This window comes from Spodoptera frugiperda, chromosome 15, assembly GCF_023101765.2.
Source record: "Spodoptera frugiperda isolate SF20-4 chromosome 15, AGI-APGP_CSIRO_Sfru_2.0, whole genome shotgun sequence".
NCBI classification, from domain to species: domain Eukaryota; kingdom Metazoa; phylum Arthropoda; class Insecta; order Lepidoptera; family Noctuidae; genus Spodoptera; species Spodoptera frugiperda.
This window is the reverse complement of record NC_064226.1, coordinates 13,848,144-13,870,644: the sequence shown is the minus strand read 5'-3', so window position 1 is coordinate 13,870,644 and position 22,501 is coordinate 13,848,144. Positions and strand designations below refer to the sequence as shown.

Here is a 22,501-nt window from a genome sequence, read left to right as displayed (position 1 = left end):
CCCACGTCAGGTACATCAAACTTGAATGAGATTTAACGAATTGTTAATGAATAGTCTATCTTGTGGCTGCTCCCGTTAATATTTTATCGGTACGTAGGGATGTGCCCTAAACGTTCCAAGGGCGCATAAAGATTGGGCGCGAGTCGCCGGAGCGTCACCCGCCCGGGCTGCACCGACCTTGGGCCCTTGCCCTACTTTACGCCCTTCATCTCTATCACCCTTATGATTTTCAGCGAGAGTCGTACATCTGAACAATGTTGAGATGGCGTTTACTATCGAGTGATTATTTTATTCTCGAGATGATAATAAAGGCTTTTCCATGGGGTAGGGCTCAGGTCGGCGGGGTGCCGCGCGCACCTGTCCTGGCGGCTGCGCAGCGGGGCCTGGGGCGCGGGCGGGGCGCGGGGCTCCGGGGGCGGGCGCGCCCAGTCCCGCGCCGGGCGCCGCTCGGGCCGGCCGCACGTTGTCTCAGGCCGCATGAGCGCGCCGGCGTGCTAGCGCAGCGTGCGCGGGTGTGGTATGCCCGCGCGTCGCCGCTATGGCCCCTATGTTGGTGGCCTTGGCGCTGCTGGCTTTGCTGCCCGGTGAGTGTCCGCCTCGTGATCGACGCAACAGGCGTCCGCCGCGCCCCCGCGTTTGTTTACCCCTATGGGGATCGATTGGCGTGATGGTGAGAGCTGAGGTGTTGTGTGTGTCTAATGGCTATGAGCTGAGCCGTGATGACGGCTGTCGGAGGTAACGCGGTCCGGATGCCGTCAGGAAAATCAGGTTCAAAATTCGGCCAGGTAATCGGCACCCGGGAGAGATGTTGGATTCGGAAAACATTCGGAGTCATTCGCAGACGGCTGGTCTGTTTTATGTTTATAAAGTTGGTAGCGGCACGTGTTGTACTTAGTTTCCATTTCGCCCGTCGGGTCTGTATACGAGGTAATAAAACGCAAAAATTCAGGTTTTACGAGTGAATCTGTACGTAGTTACAGTGATGGTAATGATTTGGTTACCGCAGCTCGCAGCCGAGGTGCCAACTTTATGGTTCTCGTCGTCTTAGTCAGGAATTCGTTCGGGAAAATGTTTTTTACGAAACTAAGTAGGGTATCTGTGTTTTATGTAGTAAAATTCTGTTCCACGAAGCGTAGATGTTTTATACGTTGAGATAGAATATCAAAACATTTTCTTGTACACGACGAAGTGTGTCGTGGAAAATCTCGTCAGTTTCAGGGATAATGGCTGAGTATAAAGCTCGCACGGTTTCTTTTAAACTACGCACATGAAAGTGAAAAATCACATCTCGTTTCTAAAGTTAATTAAGTCCTAAAAAGTAGGAGTCGCCCCAGAGGCAGGTATTGCGATGAATAAATTCATGAGCACTTGGAAAGTCTCCCGGGACTACAGCCCCTGTTGACTTGCCAACAGGTTACAATCTCGCCTCTCTTTCTGCCATGTAATTCAGTTAACATCTTAGAACATTATCGTGAAGGAGCGTTTCACGGAATCCAAAATTAGGGCATGACGAAGGCGAACGATTGAAGCATAGAATTGTGACATATAAGTAGGTATGCGTTAGCAACGATCCACGGTGTAACAATTCTTGCGTTGGCTGAACAATTCTCTATTGATTGTTCTTCCTTAGTGAGCGTTACGTTACCGTAACGTAATATGGAAGGACGTCGGTATCGTCTACACATGGTTTACTCTTTTTTCCACCAGTAATCTAAACGCATAATTTTGATATATTAGAGCTCCATAACTGTCTGGCATCGTAGAAAAAAATCCCTTATCTAAAATTTCCATCCGATGATAGTAGCAATTCGTTACGCTCACTGTGAAAATGTAACGGAAAAACCTTATCATCACTTTTGAACAGTAACGATTTTTACACAAAATAAAACAGAAAAGAATAATTAGTTGATAAGGAATATATCAGACTATTAAATAAACTATAACGTCTCTAAAAACATCTAAACTTCTCTGAATCAATAAATTAATACAAATATTCCTCACAGAGAGCTCAAGTTCAGAAAAATTCAATAAAGTGAAGAAAATCTCCAACGTATGATAGATTTATTCTTGTTTACCTCGCAGCCTAGATTCCGCACAATAAACCCGTAATGAAGATCAAATACTATGAAAACGAAAGAATGGCGTCCGTTCATATTTCCCGATAAAATATGCACACAACGTACACCCGTGGAACTCGCCCGACGGACACTTCGCAAGGGTTATATTATGTTTTCTCTCTGAAAGATAACCGTACATTACACCCTCTGGCAATATTCTCTACCTGCACACCTTTCTCTCCCATAATCTCCTTCCATTTCCATCTGGCATTCTCGCTTGATTACACAAACAAGTTGATGAAAGATTCTAATTCAAAAGAATTTGATGAAAGCTCAAAGATAAATCTAAAGAAATAATTTAGCGATTCTTTGTTTTGCCCGAGAAAGGAAGCAGGGGACGATGCTTATTACGGGTGACGGAAGCCACGAGACATTGAAAATAAGCTCAATAGATTCAAAAATATAATCAAAAGCAACTTAAACGGTATGGTACCACGGCGTGGTTTAAAAGATACGTTTTCCCCGGGGACCATCAGGTAGGCAGGATAATGTGATTCGGGTAAAGGTAAACGTTTTACCGAGGTATATAATTGGTTATATACCCCATGAACAGATTTGCGACAACATCAGATTTAAAAATAACAGCGGACACGACCCGATACCCAAGTAGGTAGGTACTAGCTACTAGGTAAACTAACTGTACAAATATAAATGTACTCATTCGAACATTCAGTTATTTGAATAGTTCAATGGGGTGAAATCTGAAGCCGTCAAAGTATTGTTCTACGATCCTTGAATTGGTAACTAGTGAATGCCCTTGCTGCTGGGCTATTGATTTCTACGTGTGACTTTCCTTTTCAAGTGATTTCAATGAGAATTCACTTCTATTACTGAACTGCTATCGAGTCTTATCGAAATTCTGATAGACATTACACTTACAAGCAAGTAACTTTATGTTCGCTTTGAATTCGTTGGCCATAGACAAAGAGAGAGTATGAAATGAGCACAGATAAAAACAAAAGGATCTATGGACTGTATGATATTTTATCTGCGTACTGGACAATGAAAATAAAGTAACTTTTTGTGATTGGGTATACCTACGTAAGCTCCTTTTGCCTGAGGACACCTTTTAATTAAACAAATAGAAAACTCATTTTGCTTAAAACTGACTACAGACTAACTAATTGCTTATGGCCGGCTTTAAGTGGTTCTGAAACTTTTTCACAGCTTCGAAATCTGTTTCTGGCTCTATGAACGAAAATTAAGGTCTCAAGTTTTAATTTGTTTTGTATTATCTTTGAATCGACATGGCTATTCTCGCAATTTAGAGGAGATTATTATTAAAGTGCTGAGTTAAGTCAACGGTTTTGGGAATCCGCTTTACAAAGTGAAGGAAATTTGGTGAATCATTTATTGTGAGGTATTTTTAAATCTGGCAAATAACATTTGCCTAGCGTTTGACCTTAATATTATTTAAGTATTTTCCAAATTATTTAGGTTTATTAACAGCAAACGAATTCAACATTTTACTGTAATAAGGCTGTAACACTTTACAGCCTAGTTTTTTTAGATTGTAAATAGTATTTAGTGAACGTAAATTAGAAATGTCTAATTCACGTTCACTAAATACTTAATCAACAATTCACTCAGAATACTAAACAAGAATTGGCTGTAACACAGTCACTAGTAGGTTTTTGGCTTGGTCATTGAGTGCAACATGTGGCAATATATCAGTTGACGCCATTACAATCACGCGCTGTGTTCCCCAACGTTTTGTTAAAGCGACGCCATTTTTATTCCTGCTGCGTATTTTTCAACATGGCGAAGAACAAGAAATAACAGCTTTGTTCTTTTGCCTTCTTTGGACGTTGCGTCGAAAAAAAATTAGTTGACAATGTCAACAGATAAAAAATGTCGCGGGTTTTTTGGATAAATTGGTAAGTGAGTGATTTTTATTATTATTTTAATCAAACAGTCGTAAAATTTGTAGCATAAAATAAAATAATTTCGATCAAAACTAAACAACATTTTTGTTTAGAATACAATCCTTCAGAATTAATTAATTCGATATACTTACTGTCAAAAATGTTTAGGGTTTCTATAAAAACCAAGAACAAACTCATTGTAAAATGTAGACGTAATCCTCAAATGTCTTTGAAACATCGACATTGCTTTGTTTTACTTTAAAAATAAATAGAGAGGATATTTCCTGGGCAGTGCAATACGTGTCGAACTATCATTTTCGTGCCATTCCCGTTGTGAGAATAAAATCCCACTGTAAATAAGTAAGCTTTAGTTATTTCACCAGGAAATAAAAGCAACAATAAGATTTGTAATGTATAGCCGTTCATACATTCTTTTCACTTCAGTTTTCTAGGAAAATTGAAACAGATAGGTAGTTCGATTTTCTGAGATCAAATAATATTAATGAATACTGAGGACTACCTATCTAGCGTGTTTACCAAGGCTCCAGCTCGAAAAGCAGGAGTAGAAACGGGTGCTTTTTAGTCAGTCTGACATTCCCTCTCGCCTCGCACAAGGCGGGAGAAGTCATTGGATGATTTTCCCCCCTCAAAAATAAAAAAAAAGGACAAGTTCAAGTAAATGTAGATAAAATTATCTACTAAGATATATTTTTCTACAAAGGCTCAGGTACTAATCCGTTTAATTTACCACTCCGTTATTGAAAGCCCTCGAATACAACACAGTATTGCTATAATCCCTCACAATTAATGCGGTAATCCTATATTACGTGTACGAAAAGGGGGAAGCAAGTTAACCCCCGTGAATTACAACAGCCAATCAAATTGCTTGAGACAATTAAGAAATAGATAGACTGAATCCCTGAATCCCGTGGCGTAGTTTTGAGCCACGATTCAATATAATCATGAACCTAGTCCTCTATCATGAGTTTAAAGCATAATGTATTTGTTGTCGATTATTTGATAGTGACAATGCACATTTTTGTATGGAAAATTTTACAGCGCCTCCAGCGGTTACTTATGCAACTAAAATTTCCCATAGAAAATATTGACGTCGCCTATCGAGTATCGAGTATCGAAAAATATGATTGCTTGAAACTCATGATAGAGGTGCTGTTTCTGTAAATTGTTTCTATTTGAGGATTTACAGTGTACCGTGGTGCAGCGTGTCGATCTATCATGTTCGTACCATTACCGTCGCGGGCTTGTGATCGCGGGCTCAGTGGTTCGTCGCAAGAGAACGTTTCGCTGACGTGACGTCATTTATCCTGATAATGTTGTATCGGTTTAGTCGGTTAGAAAAGTTCGGTGCACGAAACTGTGTTAAGATTTATGATAAGTACCTTTGTTGTAGCGCTTGCGATTTTTCCTAGTCATCTTTTGCCTGGTTTGGCTGATGTAAGCGTGACTGTTCTGTATTTGGTGCTAGATCGTGTTATAGAGCTGGACGTAACTGAGTTTTCTCTCTTTCAGAAGATTTTAGTGTTAAATCTAGTGTGAAATGATATTAATACTTAATGTGTTTAGAATGTCCATTTTTCTTTAAGCCACGTTCTCGATATAAATTTGGTTACCTTAACTTTTTCAAGGAATATTTATTACCATTCATGATAATTTATTTAGTTTATTTCAGAATAATGTTCGAAAGATATTTTTTTTTGTTAGACATGCTAGGTTCTCTGGATAGCTAATTCTATCAGAGCCTTTGACCAGAGTTCTATTAGGAACTGTTTGTCCAAGTACATTGCAGTGGTCCACAAAAGCCCACAAATTAACAGCATTAACAATAAAATACATTTTGTGTACGTTAGTTGATTTATTCGCAGTGTTTTTGCGTTCTCTCTGTGGCCCACAGTTAATTGGTATTGACACAGATTTATGTTTTCTGTTTTGTTAAGCATTTTCGCGAGTGTTGCCTGTTTGGAATTGCCCGATTGTGTGGCGTGAGTTCGACAGTTTGTGAAAAGAATGAGTGATTGTATCTTTGCGTTGTTGTTTTTTTATTATTTTGATTTATAAGCAACACCAGCGGAATGGTTACTTTCGCTTTGAACGGATTTATTATTGTGATTTATTGACTTATTTTACACGTTATTTTGACATCTTGTTATTTATTAGTAGGAGGATGTGTTTCTGTTTGTAGGTAGGTATGATATTTTACCTCTGGGAAATTATTAGGGAACCAGCACTTAGCGAGTTCAAGTCAAAGGATTTGACATTTACGTTGGTATTAAAATGTTCATGTTACTGTCTCAGTACTTTAAAATAGTTTCTGGAATAAGACGGTTCACTGTTGAAAAGCCTTATTAAAAAGTGGCTTGAACTTTAGCCGTAGAGAAAATATTTACCCTTTACTTTGAAACACTTTGACACCTTAAAAACTCCGGCATTCAAAAAACCCTTTGATGTCTCGCAAAAAGAGCAGAGTTACTTAATTATCCTAACAAATAATTACCATATTTATTATTTAAATTTGTTCAGACGTGGGATTGGGGTTTGCTATAAAAGCAATTCGCATGGAGAATCACATTTTTGCAATATGGCAACTCTGTGGGTAGAGACGGTTCGCAAAATATATTGCTATGTCAGAACACGTTAAATGTGTACTCCATTAGGATGGCTGTACATTCTGAGTTGGGTAAATGATTTTAATTATCATTATTTTCTTTCTCTCTTACTTTTTGTGTTAATTTGGATTGAGAGATAGCTGCGGATTATTTATTTAATTCCAACAGACTAAAGATAGAATTCGTTTTGTTTTGTTGAAGGGCTTTTGTCTCACACGTCAATTAGAAAGCACAGCTATTTAGTTTTTAATCTGTCTACGTTTTCGACCTCTAGGCTTTATATAGTTAGGCATAATTAATGTATTTGTTATAATGAAGCTGTTCGATATTTGTATAGTTTGGCGAACTAATGAACAATGCTCCAAATCCTAGTTGGTAACTAGCGAAGTTTGTGAACCGATCAAATTAATGTGAGGGTTTGGTAATCTATTATACATGTGTGTGCTCGCCGTATTGGTTTATTGAAACCTGGTGAATTACTAACTACGGTAATGACCCCCTCGCGGTCCAATGTTATGGTTTCAGGATAACCACATTTATGTCCTCGGGAAAAGGCCCTTTTTCGGGCTTTAGATGTCATTTTTGTGATCGTTTATGTCTACCTTAAAACAAAACAAAATTTTGATTGCATAATCAGTGTTTTTTATATTTTGAATTAATTTATGAGGTTTTGTTGTTATTTTGATAGAGATACGTTTTCAGTCTAGTTATTCTTTCGTTTTAAAAACCTAATTTCCAATTGTTGGTCCTTTGAATTTGGTCTTCTTTTGCCTTTGAATGGAGACAAAGTTATCTACGAGATATCTTTTGAAATAAGAATAGTATGTAACACCTACATTTATTTTGACTACCTATGTCATCAATAGTTAGTGACAGTCTACCACTATACTATGAGACTCTCCTTCATAATAGGGTTTGCCATAATCTTCGGCGCTGGTACACTTGTTTCAGTATCTAATAGTTCTCATTACTCAGTAAACCACCTCCACTCCCCATTGACATGTAAGTACAGTCTTTACATTCGCTAATTACCAGAAACTTTTATCTCAGCAATTTATATCCCAACTTACAGGACAGCTAGTAATATTTCTTCTCTTTCAAAACGGCCATGGGAGCTTGGTTCTTAGTGCAAATGGCGGAAAAGTTTATCTTGTACATTACAGTGTGGATGGTTATTAGTAGTTTGTGACCGCAGCGGTGCTCCATCCTTTTGAAGTGATGTACTGCTTCCAAGTTTGTAAAAGTCCTTGTACAGTTGTATACTGGATTATCTTCTGTTGTTGCTTGTGTTTTCATGTCTTTCTCGAATGTTCGAAGATTGTTATTGGTTGTATGATTTGCTTTGGTTATTTGTTGTTGGTAACTCATGAAATCAAGTAAACACTTTGTGTCTAAATAATCCTATTTTAATTTTCCATTCAATTTAGAGCCAAACGTTAGTAAACAAAAATTACTTACCCAACAAAATCGATTTGTTACCCCCAAAACACTCAATGCTATTTAAAATCAACCCGGCAAATTCGGGAATCGGCTTACAGGGGCTCAAAATTTAAATACATACAAACGAATAACCTTGTGTACAATCTGAATGGACTCAAAGAGTGGCCCAATGGGGACCGCAATGAAAATCGCGGCAGAATCGTGTACGGGCTGAAGGCTGCCAAGTAACAACCACCTAAGGGGTTGTTCATCACTGCGACGGTACGCCGAAATATTCCGAGCTAACGAAACAGCTTTGATTTTGTGAACTGTGTGCTTAGAATACTTTTCACTTTGTGAAGTCGTTTTGTGAATAAGTGGCGCAATATCAAGTGACGAAATTAAAATATTAACGATTTTCGACTTTAAGTGGCTGTTGTTAACGTTCCTTGAACTCTTAAGAGAAAATAAAATTCTCTTTATTCAAATTGAGCTTGTCATAAAGCACTTTTTTAACATCAAAATCATCCACATTGTACGTCAGTCTGTCAGTCCTAAAGTTGAAGCTAGATGCTTTTGATTCTAAAATGTGTACGAAACTAAATGTAAATCTTTCATTAAAGTGTTTTAGTAAATCTCTAGGAGCTTTGTTCACTTAACAAAATGCTGCGAGCAACATAATAACACGTATCGAGATGGTTGCGCCGGCAGTTCTGTTGATGGTAATTTCCTTTGAGTTCGTTTCAAGAGAAAATGCTTGTCTCAATGGAGACGTTAAGTTAATAGCCTCTTTATTAAACTTTCCTTTTCAATCATAAAAACTATTATGGCCGGGGAATATTCCGCTAAACTCTGGTGACGACTTGATCAAATTTCGCAGTGATGTATCGATCTCTCTCCGCGGATTAAATTGTCGACTTAGTGGGGATCACCTCTAGCGTTCACTCCGATATTGGCACCATTCACTCGTATCAGAGTAGAGGTGTTCGTTCCCAACTATCGATACCGATCGATTTTGAACGTGTAACGAAAACTGTTCATCTTGTTGTTAAGTTTTATTCTACGTTTTCAAACATCATAAATGCAGATTTAATATAAAAACACTGTTGGTTTTAGTTCGCTGCGGTTCGGTAAAAGCATTTTTACAATAATGTTAATACTTTATCATGTTTCTAGGTGCAAAATTGTAAAAGCGGTACAAATAAAAATGTTTGAATAAATTATGAACGTTGAAGCGAACGAATCAATTAATGAAAATAAAACAGAGGAAAATTCGAAATTATTTTCACTTCGTTCTGTTTATGATATTAAAGAGAACTGGTTGAATTTTTTCACGATTTAAGACTCGTTTCTCGTTCCCGTTGCGGAATCACCACGCCCAGCCATAGCCTAGTTTCAATGTAGGCAATAAAAACAAAACACTGCGCAATTCGTAAACGATCGTGATAAACATTAGTACGGCGCCTGACCGTTCCTTTTTTAAATTAACTTCCTGACGAGCATAAACATCGCCAATTAGCTGATTTAGTTTTTAAATTCTCGTTCGACGATACAAGTTTTCGACAATGAACGAGAGGCCTTTGGCAGCGTCCGAGGTTTCGTGGTGTGAGAGGGTGTGAGAATTTCAATTAGCGCGGATTCACTTTTCACCGAGATTCGCGCCAAAATACGGGCTTTGCCACATTTCGCAATTAAGCTTGGTTTACAATACGACATGTCCTGCTGATGTAGGAGTGTACAGATACTATTGACTCGAAAGGATACTCGGAGTTAAAGAATGTATTTTGTAACAAAAGTATGTAGGACAAAGAATTTAAATTGTACCCAAATATGTTAAGACTTTTATGAATTTGGGCGTCATTCTCTTTATTCATATTAAACATTAAATCCGCAGGGAGCATGTAGTTGGCTGGCAGTAGTAAAAATATTCTGTACTCCTTTAAGGCGTGCTGTTGAAGAAGCGAATTATTCATGAGCCGTGTGCTTCTAGGAGGGAAGCGCCCGCATTCGGTGCGCAGCTAATAATGCTCGTCAGTTTTCACCCATTACCCGCGGAACTTTTCTCTCATGTGGAAATGCTTAACCGCCTTCTGAATTGTAGGCTTCGCGTTGTTGTAATTAAAGCCGTTTTGTTCGCCAATTGTTTCGTAGAACATTCCAGTGACCGCGGTCTTGTTGCTTGTTGTTTAAATTTAAATTGATATTTACGGTAAATTAAGACGCTTGTTTAAGTAATGTGCTTTGAATTAATTTGTGGGGGCTTTTAATTTGACGCTTTGTTCGAGCAGTTCAGTTTGGGACGTGATGTTTCTGTTTTATAAATTGACATTAAGCTTAGATGTAAGATTTGGATGCTATAAATTTCAATTAAAACATCTTTTTGGATGATTATTTATTTGGTCAATATGCTTTATTAGTCAGAATACTTAATATTGATTATAATAATTATTTAGTCTGCTAAAGAGAAACTACGTTTCGCTTATTGACCCTTTAAGAAACAAAAAAAAATTGTTTTATATTACCTATTTGTCACTAAGGTTTAATTTACCTTGTCATTGAGTAAACAAACTTGACGAAAATATAATAAGACAGACTATAACGAGTACAATGCAGAATGTGCCTTGTTATAGTACAAGCGCGGCTGTCCTTGCGATGTGTGCCAGACAGGCTGCAGGGCATGAAGGGCGTCTCTCGACATCTACTATTGTTGTTATAAGCACCTACTATAGGTACTGTATACATCATTAACGGAGAAATATTATGTGATAAAAATGAAGTGAGGTGTGAGAATTAAACATGTTGTGACAGTTGAATTTAGAACAACCAAATTGAAAATAGAAAAACATGGTAAATATCCCGTTTCGAATTCTAAATTGAATTTAGAACGCGTACATTCACAGACTAAAATCAAATCGTTCTCTAATTCTCTATGCATTTATTTGCTACAATTATAAGGCTTTATACAACATACATTTACATCGTCGCAAGCTGTTGTAGTTGCAAACAAATGCATGCTTGCATCTTGTCTGTCAGTTAGACAACTAACAGTACTTACTGAGCTTCCGACTTGAGTTTAGAACAACGTTTAAACGTCTTCGCTGTTCCAGAGACAAATTCCTTGTTTATCTCCGGCCAGTGTTCTAACAAACTGTTGTCCTAGTTGATGAATGAGGTTCGTTAGGTTGGCTGTACTGTTATGTTTTTATTGGTTATCTGTGGATTGAAGTAATATCAGTGAAAAGAGGTTCAGTGTGATTTTTTAGGGGTGTGAGTCGAAGTAATTCAGTTTAGTAATGTGCTACTTATAAGTCAATTGTTCATTTTACTAACAAAAAAAAAATCCTTAAACTTGTAATGGAAACAACACCTTGTGCCATTGTTTGAAACAATATCTTTTTATGTGGAAACCTGAATGTAATAAGCTCAAGATATTGGTCCTATGTTTAAAATTTCGGTGACGCCTAAAAGCATGTATGGGACCGTAGTTAATAATATCTGGCTCCAAATATAGAAGTCTGGTGAGGCATATGACAGCACCTACGCTCACGTCACGTGTCCGCTCGAAAAAATAGCCAAATATACCTATGTAGCAGGCAAACCATGTTAGATTACATTGTGGGCAGAACTGTCTCCCGCGGTAATATATTGCGACGGTAAATAATTATGTACTGAATAAATACAGGTACACGAAAATGTGGTGCGATTTATTTGTGTGTAGTTATTTTGTTTTCGATGGTTAATAGTGATTGGTTACATTATTATATTAAGCTTGGTGTTTTTTGTTCTAAGAATATTACTTAGTCAACATTATAACACTCTTACCAAGATTATTTAGAAAAAACAGATTGAAATAGTCTTTTTTTATGCCGCTCTAAAAACATATAACAATAGGCATATTATCCATTATTTTATGACATAAAGCTACATAGTATTTCACCACAATATCAATATTCCACCGTTAACTTCATAAGCATAACTTAGTTGAACATCAAACAGAATTTACACAAGATTTCCGAAGTGCTAAACCGTGTAAGTTATGATTCCAAGTGTGATAAAACGTACGCGAAATCTTATTAGGCCGTATCGCGCCGTATCGGCAATGTACGAGATTTTTATGATAATACCATCCACTCGAGGAAGTTTAATAGAATATAGCTTAGCATAAATCACTGACAATCAATTATGAGCAGTCGAACGTACATGTTTTATCTGTGCTTTGAACAGCCAATGAAAATGTGTTTTCGGAAATGTAGACTTGTTTTTGTTTATGGTTTTGTATTGCTTTTTTCTGGCTTGTTAGAATTTGAACGTTCCAAATGTGAATTTCGTATTCGTTGTTCAGTTGCGATTAATTTTATTCATTGTGTGTTTAAAGACAGATAGGCTATATTAGATGTATTCATTGTTGATTTAGTTAAGTAGATTGTGTACAAATCCATTACAAACAAACATACTTAAATTGTAATATACGATACTAGTTCAGATTAAATTGCCAGTAAAGCTAGTTATCTAGAATAAAGTTTCGTAAATAGGCACAAGTCGAGACTAATGTCTTCGCTGTACACAGAATGCTCGCTGCTAGAGAGCTAGAGACACAATAAATGTCAGACACACTGACACGACATTAGCCTGCTTATATTATTATGTTAATGGAAATGTGAGAATTTCGCTACAAACCAAAAACTTGCTTGCTCACCGTGTAAGCAATAAGACAGTGGTTTCACTGAGCGTTCTCTTATTTAATACTATTACTAGAGAAGAAGTCTTTATTTTAAGTGGTGACATGTTTCTGTTAGGTGTAGTGTATGTGAACGAAAATAATATTTTTCGTATAGGCGGCAACAGTTTTTTTTTGAGGGGAAATATCGTCTAATGGCTTCTCTCGCCCAGAGAAAGGTGAGAAGGAGTGTCAGACTATTACTGACAGAGCCGGAACTCCGGTAACTCACTATGTCCAGGTCCACGCGCTAGTTATATCGATAATGTTTTAACTGGAAATATTGACTTATTTCATATTCCTCTGCAGTCGATGGCGTTCTGTATCCTCGGAACCTGCAAAGATATTATAAAATAAATAGCTGAAGAGCCTAAGTGTCCGGGGTAGAAAATGAAACATAATACAGCGTTTCATTTTACATCTGAGCACACATATAATCGTATTAGGTACATCGCCAATCGCACTGTAAAGCAAAGAAATATAAGGTAAAAGAGAAACCTTGTTCGTATGAATATTTCAGAGGAAGCCTGTATTTTTGAAAAGCCCGTATTAAGGCCACTAGCAATTTATTTACTTTTGTATAGAAAAAAAGTATCTTGTAGCTGCGATTTCGTAAAATCGTCTTATGACCCTTATTCTGGAGGTGTGTAAAACGGTATTTGATATTCTTGTGTGTGTGTTTGTAGTATCGTTACTCAGGTACCTCTGGCCTTGAAAAATTCGTATAGTAATAATGTAAGTGGTTTTTACTTATTCTTCTAAACATACATTGTTGGCGGATTCTTGTATCTATCTATGTCCACAAATGTTTCCATGTCCTAGGTGAAATAGTGCGTCTAACTCCACTATCTCATTATTACTTTCAATTTCGTTGATTTCCTTTCGTAAGTTGTTAACGATGATAGTGACTATGTCACTCTCAGTCCTTGCCCTCACGACTGCTGACTTCGTTTTTGTAATCAGACGTAATTTGGCTTTTTCGATTTCCAATTTCCTGGAATGTATGTCGTGTTTTCCTGTTCCATAGCAGTAAGCCTTTGCTACACCCTTTTATATGCGACTTATAGCATACTAATTGGGGAAAGAGTTCAATCTATGTGAGGCTTTACTATACTTTCGAGAAAAACTAAATGGATGTTATAAAATAGTGATAAAACCGCTCATTGTACTACCAATTTCTTAATGTTTGTCTTTTGTATTTTATCTAAATATGTATAACAAAAATTCTCACATACCCATCTCCATAAATATGCGTAACTTATAAAATTATATTATATTCTTTGATCGTATATTCTAAGTTGAATTTCTCGAGTAATGATTGGCTCATTGTCTCACAGAACACGTCTGCTAATTATATCAAAGGAGAGGCATTAAAATCAGTTAAGAAATGTTCTCTAATTAGGACGCACCGACTGAATGGAGGGGGCGTAAAGACGAATGGCCATTTCCATTGAACATTTTGCCCAAATGATTTTATTCCGAACCCTGTTTACTCTCAAAACATCATTTGGTTCAAAAATTGAGGAGATACTCCATTATTTACTTTAATAACAGTTGGGTTTTATTAATTGATGGTGCAGTAAATTGTTTTATTGATCGACTTGGGAATGGAAGCGAAATTAATGCGTAGATAATGCTGAAATGTCTGTACCCTTAGTACGAGTTTGCTTTACGTTGAACGAAAACGAAACGAGAAACCGTTCGGCGTTCTTATTGGCAAGCACGAGTGGATCAACCAATCAGAGCTCCCAATAATGGTCTCGTTTCTATCTCGTAAAACGTAAAAGAAACTCGTGCTAAGGCCGTTAATGAAATAAGCTGATATAATATAATAATAATGTTGCGTTGAAAGAGTATATGTGTTAAGCGCTATTGCTTAAGTCCTATACTTTAATTCGATGTTTCAAAAACTACTATTATCGAGGTAAATAATTATTATTCAGTTAATTATAATACCTTAGACTTTATCTAAAATTTTATTTCAAAAAATTAAATACAGGTGTTATTTTAGACATTTTTCTATGAAACGCCGTTCACGCTGGCTTCATTATTTTTAATGAGCGTATTCTAATTTTTGTTAATGAATACAAAAAATTAAAGCTATATTTTTCGGACCAATATTCGGTATAAGATAATTTAAAGAAAAATCATTATTTGAAACACTTGAAGGTGGTATTTGCCATGATAGGAAGCATCATCATCAAAAGTTAAGCAAGACATAACAAAGGCATCCACGTGTCCCTGGATTGAACCGTATAATATATCATAAAAATAAAACACGTAAATGTAATTCAAGTCATAAAACAAAAGTAAAGGTTCAGGTGTTTGAAAATCAAAGACAAATCACCTTGGAGCCCAAAGAAAGGGCTCTACAGGGAAAATTGGGGCTTAACCTGCGAGCAATCATATTCAAGTCTGATCGATCAATGCTAATAATAAAATATAAAGATGTATTGTTTATTTATTTGTTACTTTTAGTATTGAATAATAAGATAGTGTTGTTCGTTCATCTTTTTAACTAATTTTTATTAGATGCTTGGATTAATGTGGAAATCACCATTGTGTGATTAGACCGCCTATTGTACGCATACTACTTCAAATTTATGTAACCTAGGCTGCTTAAATGTGTATAATATAGCATGTCTAAATCTAAATATATAAAACTCAAAGGTGACTGACTGACTGACATAGTGATCTATCAACGCACAGCTGAAACCACTGGACGGATCGGGCTGAAATTTGGCATGCAGGTAGATGTTATGACGTAGGCATCCGCTAAGAAAGGATTTTGATCAATTCTACCCCCAAGGGGATAAAATAGGGGATGAAAGTTTGTAGGAAACTTTGTCAATTTTAAACCAATCGGACTGAGACTTTGCATGCATAAAGCTACTATGGCGTAGGCAACCCTTAAGAAAGGATTTTGATAAATTCTATCCCTAAGGGGATAAAATAGGGGATGAAAGTTTGTATACATCTTCTTAGATTTTATGAAGAAGTCCTGATGACGAATCAGAATTTTATGATGACGTTCGCTTAAATACGATTTTGATTAATTCAACCCCCATTCAACCCCCACGGGTGATAAAATAAGGGATGATGAAGGATGTGAAATGTATTAGTTTGAACCTATCAGTACGTAATGGAACGAACAAAATAATGTTTACGCTTTTTAATAATAATACTTCTTAACGCGAGCGAAGCCGCGGGCAAAAGCTAGTAAATAAATATAATAGTTACTTTCAATCGTTCGTGAGCACAGGATACCATTTGCACTTTGAGCTTCTCAGTTACACTTCAAATTACTCGCTGCTATCGAAGCACATTTAAAATTTTACCATTTACAACTTTATTTTGGACTCTTACTTATTATAAGAGATTCAGAAACCAGTACATTAGCTAGATATCAAACAACTCACATAAACAATGCACCGTTGAGTACCACAACTTCTAAATAGGAAGTTAAGTGCATATTACTGTAAGTTTTACTAGCAGTGGTAGTTGAATAAAAACGAATTGCTTCCCATATGACCGAAACTGGTGTTTAAAGTTGAACGATCCCTGGACTCTCGCCAGAACAGCAGGAAGACAACAAATTAATAAGAGGCTATAAACAGTAATAAACTCACTTGGAAACTGAAATGTCAAAGAATTTTCTTCATAGAAAACTGTGTAAAAAGCTATAAACGGAGAAGTTAAATAAGTCACACTTTGAGTTTAGCTTGCCAAAAGTAGTTTGAATGCTCATAAAGTTATTGATTCTAGGAGTCAGTCATTGGATAGCTATTTGGTGAGATATTCGAAAAAGAGAAATTGAAGTCAAAATTGCCATGAAGGCTTTAATGAAAATGCAAAACGGCCAAAATATCTATAACAGTTGCAATGATTTTTTTTAAAACGTTGCCTCACATTATCATTTTCTCCTGTGTCGTGGGTGCGTTTATAAACATACAAGTTCACATACACATGACACCCAGACCCGAAATAACAATTAACGGATCATACAAAGAGTTGCTCCGTACGGCAGCCGTACGTGGCAGCCGGATGCCCAACTACTGCACCACCCGTGCAGTCATAAAAAGTATAAATAATTAAAAGATTAAAAAGAACATTCGAAATAATATGTATCTCATTTTAATTGGAGAAAGGACAAAAGGAATAAATTGTGTGTAGTTTTAATATTCCGACTAAACGTGAACTCAGTTTCACATTGTATTAAAAAGTTTCCAGTTTATTTCCTAACATACTTTTAACGCATTGTTAACGGCTGAAACTGCATGAAATCTGTATGAAACAACTTTTTAAAAGCGCTTATATGACATTATGTAGCAATGTGATCAGTGTTAAAATTGTGTGAAACTTTTTAACAGAAACGAATTTTATATTTGAAACAGAGTATGGTTTCAATTGTGAAGGAACTGTGGAAAATGCATAAATTGCTACGTTTTGGTTTAATGATCATGATTATTTTCTATGTTTAGTTATAGTTTATAAATAGCATGCATGAAACGATTGATGACTGTTGATGAAGCGAAAGTATGTAAGATTCGTAGTAATTGGCTTTCCATTGTCTCTGCCTACCCCCATGGGAGACAGGCAACTTTACCATGTATACGTTACCCTATGTGTTATAAAAAGTTCAAAGCCCGTCAACCTACATAACACACAATACCAATCTCAATCCAGTTACCAACCACATAACTAAAAGAGCAATAATCGCAGAAGAAAACTAATAACTTCGTACCCCGCTCGCTCACTTCCACGTCAATTCAAACACTCAACTAAACCTAGACCCAGTTGTTCTCAGATTATTATGATTAGCTCACTTAATGTGACCTCATTTGCAAACTGGGAACCGACGGGTTACTACGCCTTCAGCCACAAGATTGACGCAATCAGTGCGGTTCAATGATACAAGTTATGCCTAATTATGTTTGATGAGTAAGAAAGTAGGTGACACGTAGACGAAGATTGAAGAGTTTGTAAACTAGTTACCGGCTGGGCTGATGATCCTTTTGTTGTGTGTCTAGTTTATAATTGAATTGTTGTAGGTAGAGGCTATGAGGAAATAGATGGTTGGGAGATTGTGGAATAGATTAATTTGAGATCGAGGTATGCGTGTTATAGATGATTATGATGTATTCTTATGAATAAAACTCTTTAAGTTTATTAAAACACTAGCTTTTGCCCGCGACTTCGTTCGCGTGGAATAGTGACTTCCGGCAAATTTTTGGTTTTAACCACATAGTTCCCGATCTCGCGGGATCTCTTCAAAAATGAGATGTGGAAGATATTCCAGGGAACTCTTCAAAAATCAACATAATGAGCTCTGCGTTTGAATTGAATAGATGTATACTCACTTAGGGCATTAAAAATAGTTTAAAACGGACTTAAACTAAAGAAATATTATAATCTTTCCGAACTTAAGATGAAAACTAACTTAAAACTAAAGAAAGCTACGAATTACGAATTTATAACAATTAAGAAAGAAATTATATTACAACCTATCCTCTATGCTATAATAACCAAGCTTAAACTAAATAATTTAAAAGAAACGACGAAATCTAATCTAATTAATTTATAAATTAGACTTACAATTTTATTAAACAAACTAACTACAGTAACTACTAATAATCGATATCAAACTAAACCTACGTTAAATAGTTTAACCAGAAAACCAGGAAAACCCAACTAATAAAATTATTAATTGACAAATACAACGAAACCAATTTAGAATATACGAAACAGCAGGACCACTATTCAATTCCGTTCAATTCCGTACTATAAGTACGAAATTGAACATGCGCTGTATGTCCGGAATAAATTTATTTTTATTTTTTGATTTTTGAAATAAAAATCCTATGTCCTTTCTAAGGTTCTAAACTATATCTGTACCAAATTTCAACCAAATCCGTCAAATAGTTGCGGAGATTAATGGTATAAGCATAGAATAGTGTTGGACGTGATTCTTTAATTTGACATAACTTTTTTATTTATGAACCGATTGACATGAAACAAACACTAAATGTAAATTGAAGCATACCACAATATATTCGTGAAAACCGCATCCAACTCGGATCAGCCGTTTCTGAGATTAGCGCGCATAGACAAACAGACAAACAGATAAACAGACAAACAGACAAACAGACAAACAGACAAACAGACAAAAAAAAAGTTAATTACATTTTTGGGTTCGACATCGACATAACAATAACCCCGGCTATTTTTTTTATTTTTATTTTCAATGTACAGACAGCACTTTTCTACGATTTTATTATATGTATAGATGCGTCTAAGAGATTACGTACTTTTGAATCTACGATATGAAATAAAATACGCTACAACGAATGAATTACCCTACATATGTTGAATATGAACATTATCATAATAGTTCTTTTAAATCTCATTTAAATATACAATTTTCGTTCTCTTTCTCCATTAGCCATGATTAATATCTAAGCGTAATAGTCGGTTTTCACGTACTTTTAATTTGCAAAGTATGTTGTACGCGCGCTGGAAGCGTAAAGCGTGATTGCAATGCATAAGTAATAATAGCCTGCCCTTTGAACAGCGTGCTGTAGTCTCCGCTGACTTTTTGCAACTTTTACACCGCGTACGTTGAGGATTGTAACAGAAATTGGGGTTAATTTATGTACTAGTTGGTACTTCGGTTTATATTTTTGATTTTCTTTTGCTAGACTATGTTGTTGTAGGCTGTGTTTTCGTTGTCTAGAAGGTAAACTTTACTAGGAGAGTAAACAAACGTTCATCGTGTAGGTTTTTGTTATACATATAACGATGTTGTGTTAAAATAAATGTGTATGTCATGTAATGGCACGGTTAAAAGTTCCATGGTTTATCTTTTCAGGCCACTTAGAAACCTAAAATACATTTTTTAATTTTCCTAAAATAAATCTGAGCGCTTTATTATATTCTTATACAGTTGATACAAAACGACCAATCTTTTGTTGGGGAGTTGACAAATCTTTGTGAAATACTAAGTACCTACTCGTGTATCTTTTCTCAAAATGGTTACAGTTTTCTTTTGTTTGTTTTCCAAGGATATTTTCGTACCTTTTTTTTGTGAATATCGAAGGGAAAATACGTCATTGTTTTGTAAAGATTGTGTCGAGGCTCGTCGGAGCGGTTTCGATGATTCCTCTTGCTTGAAATTTTTTCTTCCCCTTCAATGAGTTGCACGGTACAATGATGAGCGAGATTCCTTGCCCTTTTCTACGTTGTTTTTTCTACCACAAAGGGGTGGTTGTATTGAAAATTGTTTTTTTTTGTAGTGGAGTTTTTTGTGCTTTGATTGTGGGAAGAATGGTTTTGTAAAGATATTATATTACTAGCTTTTGCCCGCGACTTCGTTCGCGTGGAATAGTGACTTCCGGCAAATTTTTGGTTTTAACCACATAGTTCCCATAGCTATAGGCTGATGATGATGATGATGAGTTCCCGATCTCGCGGGATCTCTTCAAAAATGAGATGTGGAAGATATTCCAGGGAACTCTTCAAAAATCAACATAATGAGCTCTGCGTTTGATTTTAATAGATGTATACTCACTTAGGGCATTGAAAAAATAGTTTAAAAACGGACTTAAACTAACTTAAAACTAAAGAAAGCTACGAATTACGAATTAATAACAATTAAAAAAGAAATTATATTAGAACCTATCCTTTATGCTATAATAACCAAGCTTAAACTAAATAATTTAAAAGAAACGACTTAAATCTAATCTAATTAATTTATAAATTAGACTTACAATTTTATTAAAAAAAACTAACTACAGTAACTACTAATAATCGATATCAAACTAAACCTACGTTAAAAAGTTAAACCAGAAAACCAGGAAAACCCAACAAATAAACTTATTAATTGACAAATACAACGAAACCAATTTAGAATATACGAAACAGCAGGACCACTACAGACAAATAATCATACGACTGATAATACACATTTTCTACAATAGTACCGAAGCGCTCGGCCGATACCCAACCAAATAATTGTAACAAAACCATAGCGCAATCTATTTCGATCCCAACGCCATCTATCGAGGATAAAGACAACTTGGATTATTTATTTATACTCCGTTCGGGCATTTTCTTTGTACTAAAAGTTTAATTATATTGATATAATTTTTTTCATACCTTTTTACTATTTGTTAACTTTTTTTCGATGAATTAAAACAATAACATGAACCGAAGTCGTGTAACGATCGACATAGAATTATCTATACTCCGTTAGAGCGTTTTCTTTGTACTAAAAGTTGTATTATGTTATATTTTTCATTGCTTTTTACTATTTTGTAAAAACAAATTTCCAATAAATTAAAACAATAACATGAACTGAACAATTGTAATTACACCATTGCGCGATCAACGCCATCTATCTACGGAGTATAGGAACAGCCCGACATTGTTCAATTCCGTACTATAAGTACGAAATTGAACAATAGATGGCGCTGTATGTCCGGAATAAATTTATTTTTTATTTTATTTTTATTTTATTTTTATTTTATTTTTATTTTATTTTTATTTTATTTTTATTTTATTTTTATTTTATTTTTATTTTATTTTTATTTTATTTTTATTTTATTTTTATTTTTATTTTATTTTTATTTTATTTTTATTTTATTTTTATTTTATTTTTATTTTATTTTTATTTTTATTTTATTTTTATTTTATTTTTATTTTTATTTTATTTTTATTTTATTTTTATTTTATTTTTATTTTATTTTTATTTTTATTTTATTTTTATTTTATTTTTATTTTATTTTTATTTTTATTTTTATTTTTATTTTTATTTTTATTTTTATTTTTATTTTTATTTTTATTTTTATTTTTATTTTTATTTTTATTTTTATTTTTATTTTTATTTTTATTTTTATTTTTATTTTTATTTTTATTTTTATTTTTATTTTTATTTTTATTTTTATTTTTATTTTTATTTTTATTTTTATTTTTATTTTTATTTTTATTTTTATTTTTATTTTTATTTTTATTTTTATTTTTATTTTTATTTTTATTTTTAATTTATTTTATTTTTATTTTATTTTTTGATTTTTGAAATAAAAATATATCTATGTCCTTTCTAAGGTTCTAAACTATATCTGTACCAAATTTCAACCAAATCCGTCAAATAGTTGCGGAGATTAATGGTATAAGCATAGAATGTTCGACGTGATTCTTTAATTTGACATAACTTTTTTATTTATGAACCGATTGAAATGAAACAAACACTAAATGTAAATTTAAGCATCCCACAATATATTCGTGAAAACCGCATCCAACTCGGATCAGCCGTTTCTGAGATTAGCGCGCACAGACGAACAGACAAACAGACAAACAGACAAACAGACAAACAGACAAACAGACAAACAGACAAACAGACAAAAAAAAGTTAATTACATTTTTGGGTTCGACATCGACATAACAATAACCCCTGCTATTTTTTTTATTTTTATTTTCAATGTACAGACAGCACTTTTCTACGATTTTATTATATGTATAGATGTGTGTAGTTCCGAACCTGTGAGGGGTGGGAAATGTTCAGTGAATTGAATTCAATATTTTATGTAATAGGTACATAGCTTGAACTCATGATTTAAGGCTCTTATGATCGCAAAAGCAGGTTTTGTTATAGTAAAAAATACCAACCTTTTCACACAATATTTTAATTTATGAAACATGTATATTAATCATATATGATTAGCGATACATATTAATTGTCCAATCCACACATTATTCTATTAT

The 22,501-nt window shown here is 34.9% G+C and overlaps 1 protein-coding gene and 1 long non-coding RNA gene across 6 annotated transcripts in view; one reads left to right on the top strand and one right to left on the bottom strand.

The window, feature by feature from the left end:
• The first annotated feature begins 431 nt into the window (after positions 1–431).
• Positions 432–22,501, top strand: part of LOC118271171 (neuronal acetylcholine receptor subunit alpha-7) — a 100,637-nt gene continuing 78,567 nt past the window's right edge. For all 5 annotated transcript variants that reach the window (XM_050698623.1, XM_050698621.1, XM_050698625.1 and 2 more), the window contains exon 1: positions 432–584. In XM_050698623.1, coding sequence (XP_050554580.1) covers positions 539–584 — 46 coding nt within the window. In that variant the 5' untranslated portion in view covers positions 432–538. The remainder of the gene's footprint in view (positions 585–22,501) is intronic.
• Positions 20,236–22,501, bottom strand: part of LOC126911462 (uncharacterized) — a 49,701-nt gene continuing 47,435 nt past the window's right edge. Inside the window, exon 2 of the long non-coding RNA XR_007705999.1 lies at positions 20,236–20,565. This is a non-coding gene — a long non-coding RNA (uncharacterized LOC126911462). The remainder of the gene's footprint in view (positions 20,566–22,501) is intronic.